This window comes from Elephantulus edwardii, unplaced genomic scaffold (assembly GCF_000299155.1).
Source record: "Elephantulus edwardii isolate Elephantulus edwardi_28Jun2011 unplaced genomic scaffold, EleEdw1.0 scaffold00271, whole genome shotgun sequence".
Classification (NCBI taxonomy): domain Eukaryota; kingdom Metazoa; phylum Chordata; class Mammalia; order Macroscelidea; family Macroscelididae; genus Elephantulus; species Elephantulus edwardii.
This window is the reverse complement of record NW_006400021.1, coordinates 1,649,283-1,666,776: the sequence shown is the minus strand read 5'-3', so window position 1 is coordinate 1,666,776 and position 17,494 is coordinate 1,649,283. Positions and strand designations below refer to the sequence as shown.

The following is a 17,494-nucleotide window of genomic DNA, read 5'->3' as shown; positions in this document are numbered from 1 at the left end:
ATCTGCAAGGCCACCCTATCCTGTCTTCCTGTTTACCTGCTCATATATAAGTGTGTTGTAGGCCCTAACAGAGTTGAGATGGACTGACTTTCTAAACAGCTTTCGGAGCGGTGTGTCTCCGTCGTGCTTACCCCCAACATGGTGTTGCTGTTCACTGCCGGCGAATGGACAGCAACATTCCAAGATACATTTGTTTGTTCTTCTGGTAATCCATTTTGTGGCTATTAAGTCAGGAACCAACTCATGGCTGATTCTGCAGTAGTTTTCAAAGATAGTAAATCACACAACAGAGTGCCCATCTTTCTCCTGCAGAGCACTGGAGGATTTGAACCACATGCCTTTGAGACAGCAGCGCAACACCTTACAGCTAAACCAGTACTTGGATAGTCACAGTATAGTTAATATTCTTTGCCAATACCGCAATAAAAAGATATCAATTCTTCAGTCTTCCTTACTTACTGCCAACTTCACGTACCTATGAAGCAAGCGAAAATACGATGCCTTAGGTAAAGCGCACTTTTAATCTTAAATCTTTGTTCTTTAGCACTTTAAAGAGATCGCTGGTAGCAAATCTGTTCAATGAAATACATTGTTTGCCTGTTGCACCAATGGGTACTGATTATGTCTAATCCAGTAAAATGAAATCCATGACAACACCAATCTCTTCCTCCACCTTTCATAACGTTGCCAACTGTGTAAGGATTTGGATTTCTTCATGTTGAAGTATAATCCATACTGAAGGCTTTGATCTTCTTCAATAAGCACTTCAAGAACAGACTGGCTAAAAAGACAAATTATCCATAAAATGGAGTAATGCTGTGGTTAGGTGCTATCGAGTCGTGTACAACCCACTGTGACCCTATGAACAACAGATCAAACCCTGTCCTATCCAGTACCTCCTCACTCTTCCTGACATACGAGAGATCCCTGCAACAGTCACTGTCTATCCACCTGGTTGAGGGTCATCCTCTTCTGTGTTGACTCTCTGCCCTTCTGAGCACCACCTCTCTCTTTAAGGAATAGCCCCTCTTAGCAACATGTCCAAAGTAAGTGAGGAGAAGCTTAATCATGTTTGCCTCCAAAGATCATTGTGGCTGGACTTTCTTCAAGATATATTTGTTCTTTTTTGCAGTCTATGGGATGTTCTCTTCTCAGAGTCAGCCACAGTTTGTTGTGATCCACAGTCAAATGCTTTTGCATAATCAATGAAACACAGATACACATTCCTCTGGTACTCTCTGCTTTCTGCCAAGATCCATATAACATTAGCTATAATATCCCTAGCTAGTACCACAACCCCTTCTAAACCCAGTCTAGACTTCTTTCTGGCAGTTCTCTGTTGATGTGCTGTTCCAGGCGATTTTGGATACTCTTCAGCAGAATCTTGCTTGCATGTGATTATTAATGATAATGTTTGATAATTTCCACACACTGTTGGATCTCCTTTCTTAGGAAGGGGAACAAATATAGATCTCTTCCAGTCAGCTGGTCAAGCGGTTGTCCTCCAGATTTTTTGACACCTTGGTAAGCACATGTAGGGAAGCATCTGTTTGTTGAAATATGTCAACTGATATACCGTCAATTCCTGTGGACTTATGTTTTGCCAATTCCTTCAAAGCAGCTTGAACTTCTTCCTTAATCACCATAGGTTATTGCTCATATGTTGTTTCATGAAATTCTTCTGTGTCTGCCAATTCTTTTTGGTACAATGACTATATTTTTCCATGTTCTTTTAATACCTCCTGGGTCAGAACAGAGCAAGAAAATACAGCATGGTTCAAAATTGGGAAGGCTGTATACCAGGGATGTGTCTTATCTCCATACATTTTCAGCCGATATACAGAACAGATTATCCGGGAGGCTGGGCTCTATGAGGAGAAGTGTGGCATCAGGATTGGCTGAAGATCCATCAACAATCTGTGTTATGCCACAACCCTGCTTGCTGAAACTGAGGAGGACTTGAAGCACTTGCTGCAGAGGGTCAAGGACTGCAGCCTTCAATATGGATTGAGGCTCAATATCAAGAAGACAAATATTTACATCATTAGGACAATTGGCAGCATCAGGATGGATGGTGAAGAGATTGAGATTGTTAACAACTTTAGTCTGCTTGGCTCCACAGTCAACACTCCTGGCACCAGGAAATTAAAAGATGCATAGTGATGAGAAAGTCTGCTGTTAGGGACCTCTCCAAAGTCCTGAAGAACAATGGTGTCACTCTGGAGACTAAGGTGCGCCTGATACAGGCCATGGTCTTTGCAATCATTTGCTATGTATCAGAGAGTTGGACAATGACTAAGGAGGAAAGGAGAACTGATGCCTTTGAGCTGTGATGGTGGAGAAGAGTACTGAATATACTATGGACTGCTAAGAAAACGAACAGGTTCATCCTAGAGAGGGTTAAACCAGACTACTCCTTGGAAACAAGGATTCTGAAGCTTCATCTGACATACTCTGGACATGTTGCAAGGAGGGATCAGTCCTTGGAGAGGCATGTCATGCTTGGGAGGGTGGAGGGACAATGCAGGAGAAGAAGACCCTGTATGAAGTGGATTGATTCAGTGACTGGGGTAATCGAGGTGGGTGTGTCAGACACAGTTAGGTTGGCACAGGATAGAGCACGGTTTAGGGCTGTTGTACACAGGGTCACTTTGGGTTGCAGGCGCCTTGATGGCACATAACAACAACAACAATGGGATGTTCAGTGCTTTTCTCTAACACCACAGTTCAAAGGCATCAATTGTTCTGTAATTCTTATTCACTGTATAGCTCAAAGATGCATAAGAAGTGATCAGAAAGATCATATCCTGAATTAAGTGCATCTTAGTCCTCAAGATGACATCACCACTCCTCAATAGTGGAGTACTAGGCAACTGTTAATGAAAGAGAAGTTCAGTAGTACAAAGCAGCAATGTTGTTGTTGTTGTTATGTGCCATCGAGTCGCCTGCGACTCATAGCGACCCTATGTACAACAGCCCTAAACTCTGCTCTGTCCTGTGCCAATTGCACCGACTCCGACACTCCCATCCCAATTATCCCAGTCACTGAATCAATCCACCTTATAGAGGGCCTTCCTCTCCTGTGCCGTCCCTCCACCCTCCCAAGCATGATGTCCCTCTCTTAAGGACCGGTCTCTCCTCAAAGTATGTTAGATGGAGCCTCAGAATCCTTGCCTCCAAGGAGCCACCCGGTTTAACCCTTTCCAGGACAAATCTGTTTGTTTTCCTAGCAGTCCATGGTACTCTCAATAGTCTTCTCCAGCACCACAGCTCAAAGGCATCAATTCTCCTTCTATCCTCCCTGGTCATTGTCCAACTCTCTGATGCATAACAAGTGATTGCGAAGACCATGGCCTGTATCAGACGCACCTTAGTCTCCAGAGAGAGACCATTTGTCTTCAGTACTTTGGAGAGGTCCCTAACAGCAGACTTTCCCATGGCAATGCGCCTTTTAATTTCCTGGCTGCTGGTGCCAAGACTGTTGACTATGGAGCCAAGCAAACTAAAGCTGTGTACAATCTCAATCTCTTCACCATCCATCCAAGAGCAAGTTGTAAAAAAAAAGTGATCCCACTTTTTAAAAACTATAAGAAAGAAAATATAATCCTGTATTTTATGTGTTTGTGAGTGCAAGTGCAAATTAACAAGGCTTTATATAAAAAACAGTGGTTCCCTTCAACAAATGGATAGAAAAACTATGGTAAATTCACACAGGAGAGTATTACGCAGCATTGAAAAAAAATGAGCTCATAAAAACATTACACAACATGGGGAAGCCATGGGACATTATGCTGAGTGAAATATCTCAGTCACAAATGAACAAATACTTTATCACACTGCTGTTATAAAACAGGGCAGGCAAGGGGGGTTGTAGAAAGAATAAGACAAGAGTGAACTGATAATGACCACTGCATTAGATCAGACAAGGGGAAGAACTGTCCAAAAGGAATATATAATTAGGCATCATTATATGTATAACAAAGATCTGGAACAAGGGATGCACTGTGGGAGGGATGGAGGATGGGAGAGGGAAGGGGAGAAAATGTGCAACAATGGAAAAAAATTAAAACATTCTTTATGTTAAAAAAAACAGTGGTTAACCTTAGGAGAGTTATTACTGAGCTATGTGTGTAACACAAGATTAGAGGGCATGTTATTAATCAGAACATTTTACTTGTGTACTTTTGTGTCATTTGAAAAGTGCTCAAATAGCATATACTGATAAATTAAGATAATGAATAAATGTTCAAAACAAAGAAAATAATTGCAGAAGAGAATTATACACAGAACCTACACATCAGCTAACCAACAGTCCAGTTCTGGCTTCTTTCTATTGCAATCAGCTTTATTATCTTCAGAGAGAAGCAGTGGTATACTTCTTGAAAAGGATATGAAGATGAAAACTCTCAGAGAAAAAGATAAAAGATAAAAGACACTAGAATTTGAAGTGGAAGAATCTCTATCATCTAAACAAACCTGCCATCAAGTCAGAACAGACATAGAATACAGCTGACCGTCGAGCAGGTTTTTAGAGGTTATTAATCATATGGGAGGAGACTGTTCACCTTTCTCCTTCAAAGCAGCTGGTGATCCTCCTGTCTTTAGATTAGCAGTTCCAACTCCTTACCCATAAGACCAGAACTCCGTAAGATATTGTAAATAATACAGAAAATTAGTGCAATAGAGAGATGGGTCATCTCTGTCACTCTAAACAAGCAATCCATTCCAAAAAGGGTAAGACTATCTGGTAGAAAAAGTTAGGAAAAAGACTGTAAAAGAGGCTTAAATATCTATTATTTTTTCAATGACAGTGGGATCATAAATGAAGTACTGCTAATTATTGATAGAGAAGAAGTAACAGAAAACAAAAATCATGGTTAAAGCAAAAATAATTTTCCCTAAAAGACAAACATAGATCAAATATAATCTTACTTCATTAATATTTAGGTTGTGGTTTAGAATCCACTTTCTATTTGATAAAACAATGAATGTGTATCTTGAGAATTAAATCATCAAATAGATTGTTTTAGAACTATGCCCAGTGGCTATGTCCTGTTAAAATAAAAATGAAGTTAACATCCAACTCACAACACTAACAACACAATTGGCAAATAACTCCACAGGATCCTAACTTAACCTCAAAGAAACTGAATGAACACTTACAGGCCACTGCTCCTCCGTTGGTGTGCCTAAAGTTTCAAATATTCTTGTTAGCTGATCAAGGTCTGAATCTCCTGGCAAAAAAGGAACCTACAAGAAAGCAATCATCATTCAATTCATGGTAGTTTGTGATAGCTTTTACATATATATTTTACTGCCAATTTATTTAACTACCTATGTATTAAAAAAGCTAACAATCTGTTGGAAATATTAAATTACTTTTGTTGTTAAGTGCCATCAAGTTAGAGCAGACATATAGCTGCCCCTCTACCAGGTTTTCAGAGGCTGTAAGACACACAGGAGAATGCGCATCATTCTCCTACCCAGCAGCTGACGGATTTGAACCATTTGAATTGGGATTGTCAGCACAACCCCTTACCATTAAGCAACCAGAGCTCAAACTAATTATTTGGTCTTAAGTACAATGTACTAGTCACTCCATGGGAGAAAAGTAAGATACTCTTCAATAAAGATTCATACTATTGGAAATCTTGTGGGATAGTTCTACTCTGTCCTATATGGTCGCTATGAGGAAGAAAATTTTCCAACCCACTGATAGTGAACTATGATTCCACTGGGTCTTTGAGGCTGTCAATTGTTACGGGAAGTTGTTGTTGTTAGGTGCCGCTGAGCCTAGCACCACCCAAAGTGACCTGATGAACAACAACAGATCTGAACCCTATCCTGTGCCATCCTCAACAGTTCCTGACACACTACAGTCCACTGTGGCAGTCACCATGTCAACATCTGGTTAAGGGTTTTCCTTTCTTTTGCCAACCCTCTGTCCTTCCTGGCGTCCTGTCCCTCTCCATGGACTAGCTTATTGTAGCAACAAGCCTGAAGTATGTGCGGTGAAGTATTATCATCTTTGCCTCCAAAGAATACTGTGGCTGCACTTTCTCCAAGACAGATTTGGTTTTTTGGCCGTCCATGGAATGTTCAGTGTTCTCTAACATCACAGCTCAAAGGCATCAATTCTTCTGTCATTCTTATTCACTGTCTAGTTCTCAGATACATAACAAGTGATCAGAAAGAGCATGGACTGAATCAGACCTTAGTCCTCGAGCTGACATCATCACACCTCAATAATTTAGACAGGTCTCTGTAGACTTTACCTTCCCAGTAAAATAAGTCTGATTTCTTGACTGCTGATAACAACGGTGTTGACTGTGGATCCAAGTTATATAAAGTTACTGACAATTTTGTTCTTTTCTCCATCATGCTGTTGCCTATCATTCCAGTAGTAAAAGTATTTGGTTTTTTTACGTTGAGATACAATCTATATCGAAGGCTGTATTCTTTGCTCTTCTGCAACAAGTGCTTCAAGTTCTCCTCACTTTCAACAAGCAAGGTTGTGTCATCTGTATAATACAGGCTATTGATGAGTATGCCTCTGATCCTGACAGTCCTTTGCATAGAGTCCAGCTTCTCAAGAATGAGAATCCCAGAACATTTGATAGTGCTTATGTGAAACCTATACTTGGACCAGGAGATTCCATCAGAACAATGCAAGGAAACATTGCACAGTTCAAAATTGCTAAGGGTATACACCAGGGATGTGTCCCATCTCTATACCTCCTTAATCTATATGCAGAAAGGATTATCCAGGAGGCTGAGTTATGAGGAGAAATGTGGCAACAGGATTGGAGGAAGACTCATCAATAATACGCATTATGCAGATGACACAACTTTGCTTGCTGAAACTCAGGAGGACCTGAAGTGCTTACTGTAGAAGGTCAAGGACTGCAGCCTTCAATATGGATTGAAGCTCAACATCAAGAAAATAAAGATTCTCACCACTGGGCAGAATCATGACAGATGATGGAGAGATTGAGACTGCTAACAGCTTCAGTTTGCCTGGCCCCACAATTAACACTCTTGATACCAGCAGCAAGGGAATTAAATGACAAATTGCATTGGGAAAGTCTGCTGTCAAGAGACCTCTCCAAAGTATGGAAGAGCAACGATGTCAGTCTGGAGACTAACGTGCACCTGATTCAGGCCATGGTCATAGCAATTATTTGCTATGTGTTAGAAGCTGGACAATGACTAGGAATAACAGAAGGAGAATTGATTTTTTGAGCTGTGGTGCTGGAGAAGAATACTGAATATACCATGGAAGGCTAGGAGAACAGACAGATTCGTCTTAGAGAAGGTAAAACCAGGATGCTCCTTGGAAACAAATTCTAAAGCTTCATCTGACATACTTCCGCACATTGCAAGGCAGGGCCAGTCTTTCAAGAGGGACATCATGCTTGGGAGGATGGAGGGACACATAAGAAACTTAGATCCTTGATGAGATGTATTGCTTCAGTGACTGGAGTAATGGGGATAGGTGTGTCAGAGACAATAAGATTAAAACAGGATAGAGCAGTGTACAGGGCTGTTGTACACAGGGTTACTGTGAGTCGCAAGTGACTCAACAGCACATAACAACAACATACAGATTGAATATATATGGAGAGAGCAAATAACCCTTATGCTCTCCGTTCCTAATTTTAAACCATGTAGTGTTCCCTTGCTCTGTTCACACAAAACGCTCGTGGTCTAGGTGTATGTTTCCTACGAGTACAATTAAATGCTCTGGGATTCCCATTCTTCTCAGTGTTAGCCATAACTTGTTATGCTCCACAGTCATATGCTTTTGCATAGTAAATAAAACATAAATAGACATTCTTCTGGTATTCTTTACTTTCATCCAGGATTCATCTGGCATCAGCAATGATATCCCTGATGCCATGGCCTATTCTAAGTCCTGCTTGAACTGCCAGTTTCCTATCTATGTATTATCCTAGCTGTTTTTTAATAATGTTTAGCAGTATTTTGCTTGCATGTGGTATTAATGATATTGTTGGATAGTTTCCACATTTTGGAGGATGACCTTTCTTGGGAATGGGAACAAATACAGGCCTCTTCCAATTTGGTGACCAAACAGCTGTTCTTCAAATTTCCTAGCACAGACTGGTGAGCACTTTTGGGATACATCATTTTTCACTTTTTAATTTTTAAAAAAAAATATTGAGTATTATACTTATTTACAAAGATCAAATATACTATTTTTCACAAAAAATCCTTTCCATTTCCTTCACCCCACCCACCCATTGAATCATGAAACCCAATGATTAACATCCCACACCCCAGGATACATCTATTAATTGAAAAAGTCAACTGACATCCCATCCATTCTGGGGCTGTATTTTTTGCCAATGATTTCAACACAGCTTCAACTTCCTCCTTCATTATCTCTGGCTCCTGCTCATCCTGAAATTTTTCACTGTAAATCAGTTCTTTTTGGTAGAGTGACTATATATATTCCGTCCATTTTCTTTTGATGCTGAGTCATTCAATACATTATATTGTCCATAGAATTTTCAATACTGTGACTCAAGGCTTAAATTTGTTTTTCAGTTCTCTCAGCTTGAGAAATAGAGATGGAGTTCTTCACTTTGGAATCTCCAATTCTATCTCTCTGCACATTCCATTATAATACTTTTGCTTTGTCTACTCAAGCTGTCCTTTGAAATATTCTATTCAGCTCTTTTACTTCAATATGTTTTCCCTTTGTTTTGGCTTCTCAATGCTCTAGTTCAATTTTTAGAGTCTCTTCTGACATCTATTTCAGTTTTTTCTTTCTCCTCTGTCTCTGTAATGACCTTCTGCTCTCTAAATGGATAATACCCTTAATATCATCTCACATCTCATCCTATATACCTCCCTCAAACTACCTTTTGGATTCATATTGCTAACCTTCTGATCAGTAGATCAACATGCAGAGCAAACCAGGGCCACAATGAGTCAGAATCAACACAACAACAGTTGTGGGTGTATTAGGTTTATATGAATACAGCACAATGTTTTCTTATATGTTACTATTTACAGATATTTGGGTTCTTTCCAACTGGGATTACTATGATTAACAACAGAAAAGACTAAAGTGATTTGCTTTACTTGATAATAACCTTTGTTGAATTATAAAAAATCTTTGTCATGTTTGAGAAGGAACTAGGTCCAAGTGACACAGAAGAATATTTTCCATCCTAAATATGAGTAATTCTTTCTCATTTTCAATCAGTAAATTGAATGGTTATGTTGAACAATATGCATAGCTTGAAAGGCAGCTTTTCTACAATCTCACTTAATCAGCTAGTAGGCTCACTAAACTCTATTTGAAATCAAATATGGTAGTGGACCGTTCTGCTTTAGTTAATACAAGTGAAACATTAAATTAACAGCCACAAATTGCTGCAGACTCTAGAAAAGGAATTGCTTATGCTTGGTTTTTTCCCTCCCCTTCTACCATCTCTTAGAAGTCTAAAGATGATGAGAATTCCCTGAAATCTGTTACTAAGCATATGGTGGAAAACGCTTTCTTTTGGGAAAAAAACCCAATCATTCCATAAGAGAACAGAGGTGGTGAGAAGGGAATCCTTACATAATTTATGAGAACAAATACTTGAGTCAATATTGATGTATGCATACTGGTTTAGAACTTACCCTTAGAAGCAACTCTGCTAATATACAACCAACAGCCCACATGTCCACGCCCACACCATACATCCTAGCTCCAAACAGTAACTCAGGAGCACGATACCACCTGAAAAAGAACAATAACAAAAACTCGTGTTTGTAGTTTGTTTGGATGAGTGTTACTGAATCTTATAGATCTGTTTAGGATTTAGCTGCAAGCTAAGCCACAGAAATTAAAAAATCTGGTATTGTGGAATAAAATTATTTAAGAATTTCTTAGAGAAAACTCCTTAACAAAATATCATTCCAATGATCCTTATAGGACTGAGTTAGTTCACTCAGCATAATGCTCTCCAGTCCCTCCAAAGTTAGGTAATAATTTACAAAGTTATTGTACCTGAATGCTGTATAGTATTCCATTGTGTAACGGTACCATCATTTCTCAATCCATTAGTTTGTGGTTGGACATTTGGGTTGTTTCCATGTTCTTACAATGGTGCATAATGCTGCTATGAACACTGGTATACAAATCTCAGTTTGTACCTCAGTTCTCATATTCTCAGGGTACATTCCAAGTAGTAGAATAGTTGGGTCATACGGAATTTCTGTGTTCAGCTTTTTGAGAAACTGCCAAACTGCCTTCCAGAATGGTTTAGTGTAGTACTCGACTGTGTTATCTATCAGATATTTTTCTAACCATTTTTCCTTAGAGAGATACTCTGGGGGTGTCCATCTATCTGTTCGCATCAGCACTCTTACTTTTTTTTTTCTTTCAGTGAGCAAGGTTGTTTCAAGCACTCATTTCTTTAGGATAAAGATCTAATAGTAAGCTGGCAAAATGAAATGGTATCTCCATTATCAACTTCTGAAGGAAGCACTAAACTGCTTTCCAGAGTGGCTGCACCATTTTATATTCCCATCAGCAATGTAGGAGAGTTCAAATCTCTCCACAGCTGACTTGATCAGCATTTGTTGTTTGCTGTCATACTAATCATCACTACTGTTTTTCTGAAAATCCACTGGCAGATCCATCTATGAGTTGTGCTGATTTGACAGCACATTGTTGCTGGGGTGTGATGTTATATCACAGTTGTTTTGATGTGCATGTAATAGCTAATGCACCTGAGCATTTCTTCATGTGTTTGCTGTCCACTTGAATGTCTTCACTGATGAACTGCCTTTTCATGTTCTCTATTTTTAATTGGATTATTTGCCTTTTGCTTGTTGAGACCTGACACTTTGCATAAATTTTAGAGAAAAGTCACTTATCTCTGTGTCATTGCCAAATATTTTTTCCTACTCTGCAGATTCTTTTTTAACTCTTTTGAAGAAGTCTTTCGACACATATTTACTTCTTAGAGGGCACCAACTGTCTAGCTAATCCTCCATTGTCTATTTTTGCTTCTATCTGACAGAGTGGAACAGTTCTCCAAAGTTCGCTCTATTTCTTTGATAATTTTTACAGATTTAGGTTTTACTCCAAGGTCCTTGATTCATCTTTACTTCTTGTTTTAAGGTGTGAAGTATGGGTATTGCTTCAATTTTCTGAAAACAGATATCTCGCTTTGATAACACCATTGTTAAAGAGGCTGTCTTTTCCGCTGCAATCCCAGAAGTACGTGGTTCAAATCCACCAGATGCTCTGCTGGAGAAGGAGGGGGCAATCTCCTCCTGTACCAGTCAGTTCTGATTTGACAGTACACGTAAAAATAATACAATAAAAAAAAAACTAAAAAAAGACTGTCTTTTCTCCACTTAATGGATTCCATTTCTTTGTCAAAGATCAGCTGTTCACATATGTTGTTGTTACATGGCACTGAGTTGCTTGCAAGTCATAGTGACCCTCTGGACAATAGCCCTAAACCTTGCTCTATATACTGTGCCAATCTTGTCTCTGACACAACTACCTCCATTATCTCAGTCACTGAATCAATCAAACTCATCAAGACTCTTCCTCTCTTGTGTTGTCCCTCCACCCTCCCAAGTATGATGTCCCTCTCCAAGGACTGGTCCCTCCTTGCAACATGTCCAAAATATGTCAGATAAAGTTTTAGAATCCTTGTCTCCAAGGAATAGCCTGATTTCTAGGACCAACCTGTTTGTTGTGTTTGTTTAGCCATCTAAGGAATATTCAATACTCGTTTCCAACACCAAAGCTCAAAGGCATCAATTCTCCTTCTATCATCCCTAGTCAATGTCCAGCTCTCTAATGCATTAGAAGTGATTACAAAGACTATGGTGTGGATCATGATGCAGAACAAGAAATTGTAAAGATTATGGGCTGGTTCATATGCACCTTAGTCTCTAGACTGACATCATTGCTTTTCAGTACTCTGGAAAGTTCGCGGACATAAGGTTTACCTAATGCAATTTGCCTTTTGATTTCCTGACTGTTGGCGGCAAGACTGTTGACTGTAGAGTCACGCAAGTTGTAACTGATAACCACCTCAATCTCTGTTCCACCCAAAACAATACTACCAATTGGGCCATTGGTGAAAATCTTTGTATCTTGATACTGAGCTTTAATCCATAGTGAAGAATACAGTCTTTGACCTTCTGTAGCAAGCACTTCAAGTCTGCCTCAGTTTCAGCAAACAAGGTTGTGTAATCTGCATAACTTAAGTTGTTGATGAATCTTCCTCCAATCCTGATGCCACATTCCTCCTCATAAAGCTAGACTCCTGAATGATCTGTTCTGTGTATAGTTTGAAAAAGTATGGAGACAGGATGTATTTCTGACACACTTCCTTCCTGAATTTGAACCATGCAGTGTTTCCTTGCTCTGTTCTGAGAACTGCTTTCTGGTCCAAGTATCAGTATCGCATAAGCATAGTCAAGTGTTCTAGGATTCTCATTCTCTTCAAGGTTAACAAGTTTGCTGTGATCCACACAGTCGAATGCCCTTGCATGAACAATGAAACACACATATATATCCCTCTGGTACTCTTTGCTTTCTGTCAAGATCCATCTGACATTGGTGATAATGTCTCTAGTGCTACGGCCTCTTCTAAACCCAGCTTGTATTTCTGGTAGTTCTCTGTCAACATACTGTTGCAGCTGTTTCTGGATAATCCTCAGCAAGATTTTGTGTCTGATACTGTATGATAATTTCCACACAGACAGATGGATTTTATTGAGTTCTGAATTCTATTCCAATGAGTATAGAGTAGATTTGTATGTACTCAGATCTCTGTTTTCACAAATTGCTTGCTGAATGGTAAACTATGTATTTCCAAAATTACATATACTCCTCTTCACATGTCCAACCTACACTGAGGAGTAACATCCTGAAATAACAACTACTGGGAGGGTGACAAAGTAATCTAAAAGAAAGAGGACTTCAAAGGTCTTCTAAGCTCTTAAAAAGTCTTAGCAAATAATTTATTGTGGTAAGTCAGGTGTTCAAACAAATTTTAAACCAAATGTTTAATCAGAAACTGAAGAAGCCACAAAACAAGGCATTGTTTCTTGAGAGAGATCACAAGACATAGGTGTTCAGGCAGGCCTGAGGCATCCTGCTATTCTCAACCTTTTGCTCATTTAGCCACACTGTTCCTGAGATAAGCATTAGAAGGTCAGCAAGAAAAACACAACCAGTTAGTAGAGAATTTTCTCTGTGACTTATCACCTGGCAATTTTGAATAAATGCAAAAGAGACTCTAAATTTGGGGCTGCAGTCTTGGAGCTGTAAGCCCCCTGCCTTTACTCTCTTTTCTCCCCCTCATTTCTCTGTGTCCCCATCTTGTTCATCCACTCCGGGAGACAACAAATTATCTTATTTTGAAAAGAACTGTAACATTTATTTCCCTAAGAATGGCAACTCCAGTATAGTTAATTATGCTCACGTAGAACATGTACATGAACCAATTATCAATCATTTAAACTGAGCAAGGAGATAGTTCACGGTTTAAAATGAACAAAGATATATATCAGGGTTGTGTCCTTTCATCACATCTACTAACATATCTGTTGAGAAATAATGAGAAGGAGACCGTGAAGAATGTGGCACCAGAAATGAAGATGATGCCTCAACAACCTGTGTTATGCAGATAAAACCTTGCTTGAGAAAAATGAAGAAGATCCAAAGGATTTACTGCAGAAAATCAAACGTGGTGGTGGTTGTTAAATGCCATCCAGTCAACTACGACTCACAGCAACCCTACGAACAGAAGATTTGAACTTTTTTGTATCCTGCACCGTCCTCATGATCTCAAGCCCACTGTGGTAATCACCGTGTCAATTCATTCTTTGGAGGGTCTGTCTCTAAGCATCCACTTTTCTCAGCATGATGTTTCTCTCCAAGGACTGCTTCCTTCCAAGAATATGCCCCAAATAAGTAAGACAAAGTTTCATCCTCCTTGCCTCTAAGGAGTACTGGTTGCACTTCCTTCAAGACAGATTTGTTTGTTCATTTGGCAGTTCTTGGTACATTCAAGATTCTTCGCCAACAGCACAATTAAAAGCCATCAATTCTTCTTGGTCTTCTTTATTCATTACCCAACTCTCAGATGTACAGGAAATGAAATCATGACTTGGACTAGGTGCACTTAGTCTATAAACTGAAATTTCTGACCTATGAAACTTGGAGAAGTCCTTGACAGCTTATTTCCCCAATGTAACATGTCTTTTGATTTCTTGACTGTCTCTATCATGGGTACTGATTGTGGATCCAAGTAAAATTAAATTCTTGACAACTTCAATCTTTTCTCCATTTATTGGTCCAATGGTGAGAATTTTTGTTTTCTTGATGTTTGAGGTGTAATCCATATTGAAAGGAGTATGTAGTCTTTGGTCTTCTGCATTAAGTGCTTTAGGTCTTCTTCACTTTTGGCAAGCAGAGTAGTTTCATCTGCATAATGCAGTTGTTGATTAGTCTTCCTCCAGTTCTGATCATACCTTCTTCTTCATAAAGTCCAGTTTCAAGAATGATTTGTTAAGCATAAGGACTGAGTAAGTATGGAGAAAGGATACAACCATGACATATACCTTTCCTGATTTTAAACTATGCAGTATTAGTATTCCCTTGTTCTCCTTAAACAATTGCTTCCTGGCCTATGTAGAGGTTTGGAATGAGCACAATTAAGTGTTTTGTGATTCTTCTTCTTTTCAGTGTTAGCCATAATTATTTTATGATCCACACAATGAAAGGACTTTGGTCAACCAACAAAACACAAGTAAGTATCTTTCTGTTATTTTCTGCTTTCCTCCAAGGTTCATCTATTATTAGCAATGATCAAAGGCTAGAGCCTTATGGAGTACATCTCAATATCAAGAAAACTGAAATCCTCACCACTGGGCCAATAAGAAACATCACAACAGATGGAGAAAGAATAGAAGCTGTCAACAACTCCATTTTACTTGAGTATACTATCATCACTCATGGGCAAAGCAATCAGGAAATCAAGACCTGTTCCTTTTGAAAATCCGCTTACCAAGACCTCTTTAAAGTACTAAAGAGAAAGGATGGTAATTTAACCATTAATGTGTGCCTGACCAAAGCCATGGTATTTCCAGTTTTCTCATGTGCTCATAAAAGTTGGACAATGAATAAAAAAAATTGATGCATGTGAATGGTGGTATGGGTGAAGAATAAAGAATATACCTTGGACTGCTAAAAGAACAAATCAATTTATCTTGGGAAAAGAATAGCCAGAGTGATCTACAATCAGGAGAGGATTAAAATAGATGAAGGGGACCTTCTAACAATCAAATCCCTATGCACATAAAAAAACCTTCTCCAACAGGGTAAATAGGGAAGCCACACACTGGGAAAAAATATTTGGTAAAGACATGTCAGATAAGGACTTACATCCAGAATTTATAAAGTACTTGAGCACCACAACAAGATAAACGTAAACAACCCAATTGAAAAATGGGCAAAGGCTCTGAACAGACACTTCACCAAAGAAGACATTCAGATGGCAAATACACACATGAAGAAATGTTCAAAATCCCTAGCTCTAAGAGAAATGCAAATAAAAACTGTGAGGTATCATCTCACCCCAGTCAGAATAGCAAAATTTAACGAACAGCAAACAACAAATACTGGTGAGGTTGTCGAGAAACTGAAACCCTTATTCACTGTTGGTGGGAGTGTAAAATGGTACAACCACTATAGAAGGCAGTATGGTGCTCTCTCAAAAAGGTGCAAACAGAAATACCATTTAACTCAGCAATTCCATTACTTGGAATATACCCTAAAGAAACCGTAACCACCACCAAAGCAGATTTATATGTACACCCATGTTTATCATGGCTTTGTTCACAATAGCAAAGAGTTGGAAACAACCCAAGTTCCCATCAACAAATGAATGGATAGGGAAGCTGTGGTATATTCACACAATGAAATACTATGCTGCACTGAAAAACAAGGAACTCATGAAATAATATACAAAATGGGTGACCCTAGAAGACCTTATGCTGAGTGAAATATCTCAGTCACAAAAGGACAGTGCCACTGTTGTAAAATAGGTCTGACATCGGGGTTGGGAGGAGACTGAGAAAGATGGGATAAATGATACATACTGCATTGAAACAGATAAGGGGGAGAACTGTTTAGGTATTATTGTCTTGACAGGAAGAAAGAATAAAGGCTGCATAGTGGAGTGGACTTGGGGGAAGGGATTGTATAACAATGAAAAAATTTTACTTTTCAAAGAAAAGAGTGAACTGTGAGGGAGGGGTGGGCAGGGAGAAAAGTGCAACAATGAATGAATGGAAATCTAAAGTCTTGGTAAAATGTCAATAAAATTAATAATAAAAATCAAAGAAAAAAAAGAATTTTAAAAAAACAGCCACTTTTCTTTAGAGGCAACTAATGATGATGCTTTGTCTCAGGAAGGGATAATCTTTGGAAAAAGATAACATGCTTGGAAAAATATAGGGTCAGCAAAGGAGAGGAAGTCCCTCAATGAGATCAACTGACACAATCTTTCAACAATGGGCTTAAGAACAATGGAGAGCATGATGAGGGTGAAGGATTGAGCACAGGATACTGTACAAAGAAAGGATCATTAGAAGCTGGAGTCAATCCACAATGCCCAACAACAACATGTATCTAATGTGATTCTCAGTTTTTACCATAAAAAAAATAAATACACAACAACTGAGATATCACCTCATCCCAGTTCAAAAGAGCATCAAACAATTCTGGCAAGGCTGTGGAGAGACTAGAACCCTTACTTACTGCTGGTAGGATTGTAAAATGGTGTAACCACTAAAGAAGAAGATCTGGCACTTTCTTGAAAAGTTGGAAATAGAAATATCATTTTACCTAGCAATTCCACTACTGGGAATATACCCTAAAGAAACCAGAACCGCCACTCAAACAGAGGTATGCACACTCATGTTTATTGCTGTGTTATTCACAATAGCAAAGAGGCAGAAGCAACCCAAGTTCCCATCAGCAAATGAATGGATAAAAACACTATGGTATATTCACACAATGGAATACTATGCAGCACTGAAAAACAATGATCTCATAAAATGTTAACAACCTGAGTGACTCTGGAAGACAATATGCTTCGTAAAATATCTTTGTCACAGAAGGTCAAATACTACATAATACCACTGTTAAAAAGCAGGACAGACATGGGGATTAGGAAGAGACTAGGATAAGAGTGGATAGATAATATAAACATTGCACTGGAACAAATGAGGGAAAGAACTGTTTAAAAGGAATATATGAAGAGGCATATAGGTTGGAAAGGTATGAAGATAGGATGAATCCCTGGCGTACGCCCTTCCAAATTTTGAACCATGCAGTGTTCCCTTGCTCTGTTCTGACGACTGCCTCCTGATCCAAGTATAAGTTTCACATTAGAATGATCAAGTGTTCTGGGATTCCCATTCTTCTCAGAGTCAGCCA

General features: G+C 39.0%; 1 protein-coding gene across 1 annotated transcript in view; it reads right to left on the bottom strand.

Moving 5' to 3' along the window:
- Positions 1-17,494, bottom strand: part of CDK7 (cyclin-dependent kinase 7) — a 66,770-nt gene that overhangs the window by 17,132 nt on the left and 32,144 nt on the right. Inside the window, exons 8-9 of the mRNA XM_006900027.1 lie at positions 9,655-9,754; positions 5,164-5,250 (exon numbers count right to left, since the gene is read on the bottom strand). Of these exons, the coding sequence (XP_006900089.1) occupies positions 5,164-5,250; positions 9,655-9,754 (187 nt within the window). The remainder of the gene's footprint in view (positions 1-5,163; positions 5,251-9,654; positions 9,755-17,494) is intronic.